The sequence below is a fragment of the Madurella fahalii genome, assembly GCF_045866475.1.
Source record: "Madurella fahalii IFM 68171 DNA, scaffold_1, whole genome shotgun sequence".
Lineage (NCBI taxonomy): Eukaryota > Fungi > Ascomycota > Sordariomycetes > Sordariales > Madurella > Madurella fahalii.
The window spans coordinates 10,134,903-10,148,731 of NW_027263971.1; the positions used below are offsets into that span (position 1 = coordinate 10,134,903).

A 13,829-nucleotide genomic window follows, 5' to 3' on the forward strand; every position below is an offset into this window, starting at 1 on the left:
ACCAGGCGCGAGTGCCGAGAAAGCCTCATCATATTTGCAATGTGCGGAGGTTTTTTCGGGCTACCGCCAAGGCGGTCTCCGGGTGCGGTGGTACGGGATGCTTCCCGGCGTTCCTGCAGCAGCGTGCACGACTCGGTAAAATCGGCAGCCTGTTATTTAGCCTCATTCTGGAATCTCTCGATATACCAGAACAATGCTCCGGATAGTGCTTGCTGTCACCTTTTGGACATTAGATTAATTCCAGGGCGACATTGGCGTGCCTTTGTCAGTCTACGCAATCCATCCTTTCCTGCGGGTCCCTGATCTACAGCCGGCAGCCGGATCATGGAGGAGGAGGAGGAGGATGTGGGGTGGCACCACGGTGAAGGAATGGAGGGCTTCAAATTTCTCACGACATCCCCGTTCCGTGGATCTGCGTCCTGTTCCTCGTCGATCCCGTCCCCGTCTGGCTCGCTTCTTTCCACCGCATACACTCCAGGGCGGACCACTTGATGCGGCTGACGATACAATGAAACCTACGTACATCAGCCTGGTAGCGACCCTATGGTGGGCAGGCGCGTTCGGCGCCGGCCCGGCCATGGAAGAGGGGAGCGCAGAGAAGGCCATGCTTGTCGGGCGCCGGCTCCCCTCCAGGATCACCCAGCGGCATCGCAACGCCACGGCCAACTTTGCTGAACTCGGACTGCGGCAGGAAGGGGGGGCATGCGGGCCCCAGGCAGGACGGTGCCCTGGTGAGCAGTGCTGTTCCGACTACGGCTTCTGCGGAGAGACGATCGACCATTGCCACCCGTTGTTCGACTGCCAGGAACAGTACGGTTCCTGTGGCTGGCCGAGGCCTGCCCCGCAGCCGTCAACCACGTCTACCACGCCCGCACCCACGCCCACGTCCACGTCGACGTCCCAGGTTCCTCCCACCAGCTCGAGCACCACTCGTCCACAGCAGCCGCCCACCAGCACCTCGACCTCGATGACTCCGATCCCCACGGGCGACTTCGAGGTTACCACCAACGGCTTGTGCGGCAACGGTACCATGTGCATCGGCAACCCCAACTTTGGCCCTTGCTGCTCCCAGTTTTTCTGGTGTGGCTCGTCCCTGGATTACTGCGGCGCCGGCTGCCGGAGCGAATTCGGAGCGTGCTTGGGCGTGCCCGGTCTCCCAGGCGGTCCCGCACCCAACATCACAACCACCACCACCACCACCACCCAAGGTCAGGGTCCGATTACCAGCAGCACTACGACCACTCCGACCACTACGAGGGTGACCACCACGAGCACGACCACACCGTCCACCCCAACCGTGTCAATCCCAGCTGGAATGACCTCTAGCACCGACGGAAGGTGCGGTAACCGCGTGACTTGTCTTGGTTCGCAGTTTGGACGGTGCTGCAGCCAGTTCGGTTTCTGCGGTGATGGTGACCAGTACTGTCCGTATATTGTTGGATGCCAGCCCGAGTTCGGGTATTGCGATCCACAGTGAGGATAGGCCGGGACGACGATGGGGGTACTGGGCCCGGACCGGAGGATGTGTGAGAGTGAAATGGAGGACTTTGTAAAGGTTAGATCGCCTGATTAATCGCTTTTGTTTTGAGATCAGTCTTTTACGTGAAATACCTCTTATACCGATTTAAATGTCCCTTTTCCCTGCTTGTCGGAGGCGCAAGTGAAAAGTTGCATGTACCTTATTTAACGCAGTAAAAAGAGGGTTAAAATTAGAGATTACGCGGTTCCCCTGACAATCCACTTGAGTTCGACCATCGCCACCATTCGCATTTACAAATATCCCTCGCTGACTTAAGAGAGAATCCGACCGTACCAGAACCTCAAACTTTTGATCCCCACAATGCACACCTGAACGCCATACATCCCCGCATATGTAACCCTAACCCCAACCCCAACCCCAACCCCAGCCCCAACTCCCTTCTCCTTTTGTGTCCCGCTGTCACCTGATTCCGCGGTCCCATCGTCGTGAGCAGCAGCAGCCTCTCACCGTGGACGAGTTCTAGTTGTCCTTAGATTTCAACCTGTGTCGTACGCATTCCCATTGTCTTATGCTCAACGCCGTTCGCCGCAGAATTACTCGCCGGTGTTTTGTCGTTGCTGGAGCAAACATTGATGATATTCTGTTTTTGAGACTCGAGCTTTTCGACGTCGTTCCTGGGTTTCTAGTATTAGCTCTATCCACCGGGGCAAAGGTAGTGCCTCCGAGTTAAACTTACCAATCTTGGCCAGGATTGCATTGCTCCCAGTGAAGGCACCTGAGCAAGGTGTAAAAGCCAGATGCGAGTAGCGAACCCAAGATAGGCCCGAGCCAGTAAATCCAAAAGTACCCTGGGAAGCTCCCGTTTACCACGGCAGGGCCTAGTGAACGCGCGGGATTCAACGAGCCGCCAGTGAAGTAGACACCTTGCCATGTCCAATTAGTTATTCAGTAGACGCCGAGGAGAAACAGTCATACTTACCGACCAGTTCAGTCAGGAAGAAGGCAATCCCAATCGCGAGAGGCGCCAGATATGTAGACTTGTGCTTCTCTACAGCAACCATGATGATGACGAAGACCAGCTGAGCAGTGAGAAACATCTCAATGAACAAACCCTGCGCGACGTTCGCACCGCCGCCAAGCGTGGTCTCGACTCCCATTGGGCCTGGGAACAGTGCTGAGACAACGCCTGCCGCAGCGATACCGCCGACGATTTGTGCAACTACCACAACAATACTGCGAATGATGGGAAGACCGCCGACCAGATACAGGGCCAGCGTGACCTGATGTCAGCGTTAGTGATGCAGCTCTCGACAACGGTAAGGAAGGCGCACCGGCATACCGCAGGATTAAACAGCCCACCAGTGACGCGGTAGAAGGCCCAGACATTGGCCATCAAGCTTAAGCCAAATGCTAGAGAAAGGAACGTGATGTTGTTGACATTGGGCAGCACGATATCATCCCTTGTCGGAGGGCTCGTGGCGGGGATGGTGGTGGCGATTTGGGTGCCGGCAAAGGCAAAGAACAGAAACAGAAAGGTGCCAGCGAACTCTCCTAGCGCGGCCACAACATCATTGCGTGTTGTGGACGGTCTGGCCAGCATGGGAAGACTGGATGCGGGCTGCTGGATGTTGCTGCCCGCGTCCGAGGTAAAGGAGATCATGCGGTGCCACTTAAACGGGCGCATATTTGCTTCAGGGTGAGCAAGGATGTATTTCGGGAAGAAAAACAAAGAAAAATAAAGGAAAATAATAATAAAAAAAAAAGAAGAAAAAAAGAATAGAAAACTCTCTTGCTTTCTCAATGTGAGAAACTATGCGCGCTTGGGAGCGGTGAATATATAGTAGTTGAGAGCGGTGAGTGGTGAACTCTGAAGGGCGCCGACTCCAGTCCACAGCTGGACTAGGCTAAGATCAAAACAATAACCCAACAAACGATTCGTTCTGGCCTTGCTGAGATACGGGTGTGATCATATCATTACCTATGGGTGGCCTCCAGTAGCTTCGTGCGCACCCTGGTCGAAGCAATCTCTGAGTTCGCCGGGGCTGATGATGCTTCGGACAAAGGCGTGACGCCGCATGACGCCGCATGACGCCAAGGGTTAGGCTCTATAGATTGGATGGATTCAGAGATCTGATAGACTCGAAGCGGCCAGCACGGAATCAATAAATTAAGGTCTACTAGGACTTCAGGCCTCATTTCTGAGGAAGTCGACGACCGTGTTGGAGGTCGACAAAATGTTGAAGCTCTATCCTATCTCGCAGGGAAAAACACAATGGCTGTCCATATGTACATGTAGGTGGGCTTCTTTGGAATTGGGCTAGATTGAGCGTGACGTTTCGTAATTTTAAGTTTACCTTAGTGCTGATGGTGAACCACGAGACGTAAACAGATGGGGGAAAACCCGCACCCTAGTCAAGTGGACGGCACGGGCGTATCCTTGGGTCGCCTCTCGGGGCCGAAGTACTCATGACGATAATTTCTAGACCGGTCTATTTCTGAATGGCCCCAAGTCTATTGGTCCCAGTTGGACCCTGGAAACCCCACGGACCCCGGCGAGTCCCGCAAGCCGGTCGTCCCGCAGCCTCAGCCGCCTCACCTTTCCCAGCGCAAGCATCGCAAAGGTATCCACCCCGTCCTCAAGCCTCCCTGGGCCAAAGGGAGAGCAACCGATATCGGTCCGACGACTGACAAACACTACCTTAGCGTGAATAGGGCGTTGCGCAGTTTGGTGTCGCTGCGCCCCGACTTCAATATCAGCTTCTGCATTCTGTCTGGGTTCGGCTGCCCGCCCCTCTGCATGCTTGAGAAGTAATGGCACCAAACCTCTTCGGCTGAGCTCTTAGGTAAGTAAATAGATAGGGAGAAAGCGTATTGGATGTGTCTTGAATCCGCTCTGCACGCGTATCGTCTCGACGGGCATGAGTTTGCTGGTATTGCGGATGTTTTGTCGGTCTCAGCTGGGAGGTGGTCATTTTGATGTTGCATACAATCGGTCAGCCACTAGTGCCGGCTCGGGTCCGGGACACGCGGTCGAGGCGTCTTGGATACATTAGGCATTCCGCGCGTGGAAAATATGCAACTTGACACTGTAAGGGAGGCCGTGCAGTTGTCAAGGGGCAGAGGCTATAGGACGACCCGGCAATAAATATATGTGCCATTTTGAATGGTGTGTATTCATGAGGTCAAAGCAAGAGCGTCTGAGTGACGCTTGAGGCGGGTTTTCCCCCAGCCCCTTTTTTTGCTTTAGCTCCGTGTCGGCTGAAGCCGATCGGAGCAAACGGCTGAGCTCGGACGTAACCTAACCTCCAGAGCTCTGTCCAAGCCCTGACGGATCCCAAAAGCAGCCCTGCAGCAGGGCGCACGGCCGTCTTTGGGTCAACGTGGTGACTTTGGTAGTATGCAACCATGCTCGAGGGGGAAGTTGGAACCTGATATGCAAGGATTGCGGAAAGCAGCCTTCTTGTTGTGTTGTACCCCTGAATCACAGCGCCAGGGTTTAACATGTGTAAGTCAGGACTGCAATCTAGCAGAGTATAAACCAAATCACCTGTCCGGTATCTTCCCCCTATATCCACGCTATGCTTGTGATATCCTCCGGTGCCGTCCCAGTCCCGGCCGCGACTCAGCCCCTCCCGCCATTGTAATCCGCACCGCCCGCCTTGCGTAACCGAGCGACAATATCCGCCTCGTCTAAGTCCCGCTTCTCGTTCGCGTCCACTTGTATACTGTAATGTGACAAGACCTTCTTGACCGCGCCGGCCTCGATGCTGACGCGCGCCTTGCGCATAACCTTGGTTCCCTCGCCGATCCACACAATCAGCGCGAACTTGACGCGTTTGCTCTCGGCGTCGTTGGCGTACTCGACCCGCACGTATGCATACTGCACCTCCGAATCGTCGAGCTCGCCCGCGAGTTCTGCTATTCCTCCCGTGCCCGTCTTGCTTAGCACCAGTTTGTTGCCCGTTGGCCCCGCGTACGAGATAAGGAGCCAGTTGGTCTCGTCCTTGTCGGATCGCACAGCGTCATAGGCGGCGAGAATTTCGGGAGCGTCGGCGCCAGACATGGCGAAATAGGGTTTGGCTAGTCTTGTCGGTGTCGCTACCGGAGAGCGGAGGCCGGTTGCTCGGCGTGGGGCGAGAGCCGTAAAGATCGATCGGGGAGCGTTTTTGGAACGGGTGTATGGCCTGGGGCGCCTCGTTCGATGCTTGCGTCGCAGCCGCTTACGCCTTGGAAGAAGCGCAAATGTCCGCCGGAAGTGCAAAGTCGAGCTCAACAGCGTTGGGGTCGGGGGCGGGGCGTTTCAGGGTCCAGAGCCAGGACAAATTGCCGGTCTTGGCGAACCCATTCCAACCCTCTCACACTAGCTCAGGGGGGGGTTTGGTCGATCTCCCGCCTGGAACTCGGTGTCTTTGGGATGTCGAGCAGAAATTCCCACGGCTATGCACTTATATTGAGTACACAAATCTATCATTAAGTTCTTCCCCGGCCTTGTGCATGCTAGTGCCGACTTGTTTATGAACCGCCCATGCCGCTTACCCAAGAGAATCCAACTGCACAGTACCTCAAACACAACTGCCGGAAAGCTCCGGCATATGGATTGGATCTAATTCCAAACTGGAACAATCTAAATACGTAACCCAACCACGCTCAAAGTTGATCACCAGGTCCCATTAACCGGCAAGTCCCTCGAGCTTTGCCCAACCCAAAACCTGTACTCTCCTTCGGTGACCATCACCCAATTCTGCTTCTCCACATCCCAGTAACTGAGATCTCTCCTCGTCAAGCCGAAGTGTACTGTGTGGGTCTCACCCGGCTGAAGGTATAGTTTATCGAACCCTCTGAGTGCCTTGACGGGGAAATCAACGCCGTCCTTCTCGGGGTATTCCAGATACAGCTGCGGCACAACTGCTCCCGCAACAGGGCCATCGTTCATCACATCTACCCTAACTTCGACGTAAATAGCCCAGAGATCGGGGTTGCCGCCCTCATCGCCGCCGGCGCCGCTCAGAGGCTGCGTAGTGTTGTAGCCATCGGGATAGGGGTAAGGGCCGATCTCGATCTCGTCGACCGAGGGGAGGTAGGGGTAAATGTATTTCTCGAGCGCACGGAAGTCTGTGGGGAACAGCGCTTCACTCTTGTGTGGGATTTCGATTGGATACGCCGGTGGCTCAGCGGCAGGACTCGGGCGCGCTGCAGGGAGGGCCGACTTGGTCCTCCGGGGGGATACATGGAGGTTGCTGAAGGCAAAGGTCGTGTAGCTGAGCCCAAAGCCGAACTCGAAGCGTGGTTCAATGCCGTACTTGTCAAAGTAGCGATAGTCGATGTATAGGCCTTCAGAGAAATCCTGCTGAGGAACGACGCCGTTGGGGCGATACATAACCTTGCCCCCAGGGCCATAATCGGCAATGGTTTTGCCGATAGTGAAGGGAAGGTGGCCCGACGGGTTTGTCTCGCCAAAGAGGACACTGGCGAGGGCGTTTCCAGACTCCTGACCTGGAAGGTTGGCGAACAAGACTGCCTTCACGTTGGGCAGCTCGATCCACTTCTCCATGAAAACCGGGCCGACGGCATGGAGGACAACGATAACGTCACCGTCGCCAGAGCCGCACTTACTAGCCACGTTGACGATGAGATCATCGCCTCCCTTCTGCAGGTTCAGGTTCGGTCGGTCCCCGTTCACATCGTCCCATTTCACGAAGCCCTCGCCTGAATCGGCATTGGCAAACACAATGCACAACTCGAGATTCGCAATGGTCTCGTCGCTGTTGCTGAAGGCAGGCTCGTTTGTGAGGTACTCATGGAGCTCAACTTTGGTGGCGTCGAACTCGCGTCGAAAGGCTTCGATGGGCGATATCAAATAGGGAAACTCGACGGCCCCTGAACCCCAACCCGAACCTAATGTGCCTTGATTGCTGGGGTTGACTGTCAGATTTTGTCGTGATCCAAGACACAGAGACCGGGTGGAATGATTTGTGACGGATGCAGGAAGTCAAGATCAAGCTACGTACCATGCGCGGTCCTTACAGTAGTTAGGCCCGTTTCCAGGCCCGGCATCCTCTCCAAACACGCCAATCTTGAATTTCCCCACGTGCTGCTTCCCAGTTACCCGTGCGAGTATGTCGCGTCTTGTCTTGATCTTCGAGTCATCAAGGCCTTGTCGGCTAATCGGCAGCAAGCCTTCGTTCTTGAGTAGTATCGTACCCTCAGCAGCGACCTCACGTGCAATAATAGAGTGGTTTGACTGGACGTTCACAAACTGGTTCACGACAACCTGGTCCTGCGGGCTGGGGCTCCCTGGGGCAAGAACGCCCATGCGATCATCCGTCCAGGAAGAAAAGTTCGGCGGCTGGCGCGGGAATTTGGCCTCATCGTCCTGGCCGAGCTGATACCACGCTGCAACGATGCGCGTTACCATGTCGTTCAAACGATCGACTGGGACGCTGCCATTAAGGACAGCCTTGGTCAGCTCCGGTCCCCATAGCGACTCGCCGTTTGCCCATCTGAGCCCATCGCCCGGCATGGTCATGTCGAGTCCTGCGAGAGCCGTGCCCACTCCTGATCGCTGAGCGAGCCAGTCGCTCATGACGAAACCCTGGAATCCAAGCTCGTCCTTGAGTATGCCGTTGAGCAGCTTGCTGTTGCCACATGCGTACGAGTTGTTGACCATGTTGTAAGAACACATGACTGATGCCACGCCGGCTTTGACCGCATCACCAAAGGGCCAGGCATACAGCTCGTGCAGGGTGCGGTCGTCAATGTTTGCGCTGAGAGCGTGAGGCAGTTTCCATTCCCAGGGCTGGCGGAAGTGCTCTTGTTCGTTGGCCACGAAATGCTTGATGGTAGCCATGACGCCCTCGCTCTGGATGCCCTTGACAGTTTCGGCACCGGCGACGCCCTGGAGGTAGGGATCTGCGCCAAACCCTTCCCAGTTGCGCCCGCCCGCTGGCATGCGGCCAAGAGGTCCTACACAAGGGCCCAAGAGGACGTTGATGCCCTTGCCGCGCGCTTCAATAGCGTGTGCCTTTCCACGAGCATACATCAGTTGCCGGTTCCAGGTTGCGCCGACCGTGATCCCGGCCGGAAACGCAGTGATATTGTCGGCGAACCTGATCCCCAGCGGGCCATCCTGCAGCTGTAGCTGGGGAAACCCGACATGAACCGCAGGTGCGTTGCTGCCAACGGCCAAACCCATCTGCCACCCCGTCCCCGTCGTGATGTTGACCTTTTCGGCGAGTGTCATTCTGCTCACTAGCCTGGACGCCTTCTCGTAGCTCGCCGCCCAACTCCGCGCAATGCCTCCCTTAGGAGAAGGGTACCAAGGCGGTGACAAGCCATACTGAGGCTCCTCCTGATATTTCTTGTATACGAACACGCCGCCTACACTGAGGAGCAACCACAGCACAAGAACTCCCGCAATGATCCCGATGCAGCACCGGCTCCGTCTTGCAAGCGTCTGTGTGATGGACCATCGGCTTCGAGGCTTCTCGTCGGGCGAACCGCGGGTTTCGTGGTTGAGGAAGTCGGCCGCTTCGAAGTCTGAGTCGGAGCTCCGCCGCTCGCTATCCAGAGACAGCCTTTTCCCACCGCGGAGCAGGCCCTCGTCACTTCCGTCGCGACCCATCGTATTGACCGCCTATTCTGCCCGGATCTTCGGTCAGGCAAGGTGAGGCCGCCTCCGTCTAGAACTAGCCGTCGCTGTCTCCGCTCACTGCTTCAAAAATTCTTCGAAATGCTATTTGTCGACTTAGATTCTCGCGCCCGGGATACCGCGTCTCATCTGGGAGGGATCCGAATTCGTTGCCTACAGAGCCGTCGCGTCGCAATGAGGCCCGGAAATACGCGGTCGAATCTGGGCCCTTGATATCCCTCAAAGTTCGGGCCCCTCGCTCAGTGACAACCTAAACAGTAAACTCTGCAGCTCTTGAAAAACGAACGATGGAAATGGGAACTTAGCCGGACGCAAATGCAGCTGAACGTCGGCATGAAGCCGTGACGACACAGGGCCCAAGGCGGGTCCCACCGCCTTGGCGGCGTGTGTGAAGCCAGGGTGGGCGAGACATCCAATTGGACGCCCGCAACCTTGCGGCTGTTCGTTGAGTTGGATGCGGGGTCCACGCTTGCTCTCATGGATGACGATGTGGAGGGACTGGCGCTTGAAAACAAGTCCGTAGATTGATGGGGGATGGCAGCGGCCATGCCCCTATCAGCTCTTCTGCATGGCAAGATTGTGGATGGTCGGCGACGGACAGCAGGCGCGAGAGGGATGAGGTAGGCCCGTAGTGAGCGCGCCGAGCTACCCTAGTCCAATCACGCGGCACCCGCCGCGAGAAGGGAGGCTGTGGCTAAAGGAAGCCACAGACCAATGGGTAGCTCGTTGACATGGCGATTTGTGGGATGGGGAACAGAACGATGTTGCTCGTGAACCCGCGAGTGCCGCCCACACACCTCGGTGAGCCGTGCTCCGGCGAACCCCCACGGCAACTGACCGCAAAGGCGGACATAGATGCGGGGTGAATTCCCGCTGGCAGGCGACGAGGCGCAACAATGCGCAGCATCAGCCAATTGTACGGTAATCTTGCGCCTATCAACACAATGAAAGGCAGTATTAAACCCGGATGACATGATGACTGGGCCACTCCACATCCCACGAGGCAGGACCCCATTTCATTGGCCAAGTCCCCCTGAGCCCCACCGTTATCTCTTGCAAGAACCAGACTTTGGGGTTCCCATGCAAATCACCAAAGTCGAGATGCGACCCTCCAAGATCCTACTCACAACGACGAGCAAATGATAAATTCCCGCGCCGGGCTGCTCTTATCTCCAGCCCTACCACAATCGCCGGTCAAATGATTCGCCAATACCATGAAGTCATAGTTAGTATCAGCGAGACCGTGAAACCAGTGACTTGATTGGGCCTGATGTGAGTGTTGCACGCATCCCTCAGCTCCCTCGCTCCGCTGTCGCCAGTAGGCGCCTCTCACTACAAGATCGAATAAGCAAATCCACGCCCAAACTTGTGCAAACTCTCAGAGGTCAAGGTTACAGCCAGTACGATAATTACATCTATCCCTTGTTGAGGGGCAGTTCGAACGCGTCTTTGACCGAATTCTGGCGGCTCTGACGCTGACCTTCTCGATCTTGACCCTGATTGGTTTGAACCAAGACTAACGACAAGGGGTCGCAACCTACATAAACCTATGACTGATCGATTCCCCTTATCTCTGGATTGCACGGTAGTCCCCATGACGCCGGTAGTCGGTTTTCCGCCTGGTAACAGGGCTGCAAGGATGCATGTTTCGACACCCAAAGCTACGCCCTGTTGAGCTGATAACAACAACCTGGCTGTGTGTTACCCTGACGAGATATGATATGATCCCTCAAAAGGCCGCTGGCGTTAGTGCTAGCCAGTGTGTGTTGCCAACGAGTCTCGTACATGCAAAGGCTTGAGTGGGGGACCCCGGCTGCTTACCTTGGCATCCCCAGAAATTCGTTCCTTTCCAGGCCATTGGGTACCTGACCTGATTCGAAAGAGATGCTATCTCATGGCCAGATGCTCGAAGGCCGTTACCTAAGGTACCCCAAGCACCCTGCCTTTGCCGGTGCTTGCTTGTGATTAGACCGATAAGCGATGATAGGAATGCCGGCGTCTTGGAATCAGAACTCAGCAGCAACCTAGCGTTTAGAACCGAGCAGCAATGCAATCAGGGATATATATCTACTTCCTCTCCCGACGTCTTTTCCACATCAACGACGGTTCGCTCCGACCAATCCCCATCAATCCCGTCAATTGGGCCCGTAAAGATGGATCACGCGCCTTCCAATGAAGAACACATTGCCGCCGCAGCCCTCGGCCAGGGTGTGGGTTATGGCATCGTCCTGGGTCTTGGAGGTGCTTTTGCTATTGGTGAGGCTGCCCATGGTAACGTATCAAAGCCCAGCATGCCGTGGTCGCTAACGCGCAGCAGGCATGATACTTGTGACTTACATCCTCCGGCGGTACAACCGGGAACTCCAAACTTCCGAGATGTTCAACACCGCTGGCCGCACTGTCAAGTCGGGTCTGGTAGCATCTGCTGTTGTTTCGTCGTGGACATGGGCGGCGACATTGCTCCAAAGTACTGGAGTTTGCTACCGGTACGGTGTCTCTGGGCCGTTCTGGTATGCATCTGGTGCTACTGTCCAGATTCTGCTCTTTGCTACGCTTGCCATTGAGCTCAAGAGACGGGCTCCCAACGCTCACACGTACCTCGAGATCATCAAGGCAAGGTATGGCACCTTTGCCCATATGGTCTTCCTGGTGTTTGGTCTTGCGACAAACATCCTGGTATCACTTATGTTGATTGTCGGCGGCTCGGCCACGGTGAACGCCCTGACCGGCATGCACACCATTGCTGCGAGTAAGAATATGTATAGCATCGCTAAAGAACCAGAGTGGGCTGATATGTTGTGTTAGTTTATCTTCTCCCTGTTGGTGTCGTTGCATACACCCTTGTCGGCGGCCTCAAAGCCACAATTTTGACCGACTGGGCACATACGTTCATCTTGTTGATCGTGCTAATCGTCTTTGCCCTGACTACGTACGCATCGCATGAAGTTTTGGGCTCTCCGAGTGCTGTCTACGATCTGCTGGTGCAGGCTGCCGCTCGCCACCCTGTCCCGGGCAACAAGGATGGAAGTTACCTGACGATGCAATCTCGCGAGGGTGCTATTTTCTTCGTCATCAATATCGTCGGTGAGCGGCCCATTCTTCACTCTACTATATGCGGAGGTTAATCAGGCGTCCCAGGCAACTTTGGGACCGTCTTTCTTGACAATGGCTACTACAACAAGGCTATTGCAGCCTCGCCCGTCCATGCTCTTCCTGGATACATCCTGGGCGGGTTATCATGGTTTGCCATCCCGTGGCTCACTGCCACCACCATGGGCCTCGCCGCACTCGCCTTGGAAAATACTCCGTGGTTCCCTACGTATCCCGACCGCATGGCCGACGCCGACGTGAGCGCTGGTTTGGTTCTCCCCTACGCCGCAGTCGCGCTCCTCGGGAAGGGGGGCGCCGTCGGAACGCTCCTAATCGTCTTCATGGCCGTCACCAGCGCCACGTCCAGCCAGCTGATTGCCGTCAGCACCATCTTTACCTACGATCTCTACCGGTCCTACTTCAATCCGGAAGCCAGCGGCAAGCGACTGATCTACATGAGCCATGCCATTGTCGTCGGCTATGGGATTTTCATTGCCACGTTTTCAGTGGGTCTCTGGTATGCCGGCATCTCGATGGGCTATCTGTATTTGATGATGGGGGTCATCATCTCGGCAGCAGTTCTTCCTGCGACGCTCTCTCTGATATGGTAAGTCTTCAGACCTTGTTATTCCCCAGTCCTGTAGCTCACGGAGTGGATCAGGTCCGGCCAGAACAAGTGGGCAGCATCTCTCTCGCCGATCCTTGGTCTCGTCTGTGCCCTCATTGCCTGGCTCGTCACAGCTAAAAAGGAATGTGGCGATTTGAGCGTGGCATGCACCGGCTCCAACAACCCAATGCTGGCAGGCAATGTTGCCGCCTTGCTCTCCCCAATTGTCCTAGTCGCTCTTTTTACCCTGATTTTTGGCATTGACAAGTATGACTGGAAGTCGATGATGGACATCCGTAGGGGTGATGATCAAGACCTGGCCGACGCTGCAGGGCTGGATCTTGAGGAGATCCCTGGCAGTCATAGTGATAGTCGCGCCAATGAATTCGAAGAGGAGCAGAAGAGGTTGAAGCGAGCAGGCAAGATTAGCAAGTCGACGACTGTGATTCTGGTAGGTCTCTTCTTCTCCATATCGTTTCTGAATGTAGCTGTGACCAGGGTATAGGGAATCCCCCACTGACGGATCTGTTCTTACAGACACTGGCGCTCTTAGTCCTCTGGCCCATGCCGCTCTACGGGTCCGGTTACATCTTCAGCAAGCCCTTCTTCACCGGCTGGGTCTCGGTGGGAATTATCTGGATCTTGTGCTCTTTCATAGGCGTTGGCTTGTTCCCTGTCTTCGAGAGCCGCAGGACACTTACTAGGACCTGCAAGTATATCTATTTCGACCTTACGGGCAAGTCGCACCCAAAGACTATCCAAGCACAGGAAGCCGCTGCTGAAGGGCAAAACACCCCTGGGGATGCCACACCCACTGAGAAGGCTGCAGCTAAAGAGGTAATCGCATCGAAGTAGCTGGTCTCGATGGTGCAAGCTGGTCTAGTTATCGGCGCGATAGACAGAGGGGGAACGGAGTATCAATCACTTGTTTGTTGTTGAGACGGAACTAAGCACGAGTAGTTAATACCTGGTTGGGGCTGTACTGATGATACCCTTCGAGCAAG

General features: G+C 55.5%; 5 protein-coding genes across 5 annotated transcripts; 2 read left to right on the plus strand and 3 right to left on the minus strand.

Moving 5' to 3' along the window:
• Nucleotides 1-508: 508 nt before the first annotated feature.
• Nucleotides 509-1,477, plus strand: MFIFM68171_02741 (uncharacterized protein; the record flags this gene model as incomplete). Its single annotated transcript, XM_071058163.1, has 1 exon — nt 509-1,477. The coding sequence occupies one exon, from the start codon at nt 509-511 to the stop codon at nt 1,475-1,477; it is 969 nt and encodes a 322-aa protein (XP_070914264.1).
• A 532-nt stretch (nt 1,478-2,009) lies between these two features.
• Nucleotides 2,010-3,164, minus strand: AQY1 (Aquaporin-1; the record flags this gene model as incomplete). The annotated part of the gene is made up of 4 exons (XM_071058164.1): nt 2,010-2,154; nt 2,217-2,403; nt 2,460-2,760; nt 2,820-3,164. The coding sequence occupies 4 exons, from the start codon at nt 3,162-3,164 to the stop codon at nt 2,010-2,012; spliced, it is 978 nt and encodes a 325-aa protein (XP_070914265.1).
• A 1,938-nt stretch (nt 3,165-5,102) lies between these two features.
• On the minus strand, nt 5,103-5,543 carry MFIFM68171_02743 (Coactosin; the record flags this gene model as incomplete). The annotated part of the gene is made up of 1 exon (XM_071058165.1): nt 5,103-5,543. The coding sequence occupies one exon, from the start codon at nt 5,541-5,543 to the stop codon at nt 5,103-5,105; it is 441 nt and encodes a 146-aa protein (XP_070914266.1).
• Nucleotides 5,544-6,137: 594 nt separating this feature from the next.
• Nucleotides 6,138-9,101, minus strand: MFIFM68171_02744 (beta-glucosidase; the record flags this gene model as incomplete). Its single annotated transcript, XM_071058166.1, has 2 exons — nt 6,138-7,392; nt 7,489-9,101. The coding sequence occupies 2 exons, from the start codon at nt 9,099-9,101 to the stop codon at nt 6,138-6,140; spliced, it is 2,868 nt and encodes a 955-aa protein (XP_070914267.1).
• A 2,180-nt stretch (nt 9,102-11,281) lies between these two features.
• Nucleotides 11,282-13,680, plus strand: DUR3 (urea active transporter; the record flags this gene model as incomplete). The annotated part of the gene is made up of 6 exons (XM_071058167.1): nt 11,282-11,384; nt 11,446-11,877; nt 11,934-12,212; nt 12,267-12,825; nt 12,880-13,276; nt 13,363-13,680. The coding sequence occupies 6 exons, from the start codon at nt 11,282-11,284 to the stop codon at nt 13,678-13,680; spliced, it is 2,088 nt and encodes a 695-aa protein (XP_070914268.1).
• Nucleotides 13,681-13,829: the final 149 nt, after the last annotated feature.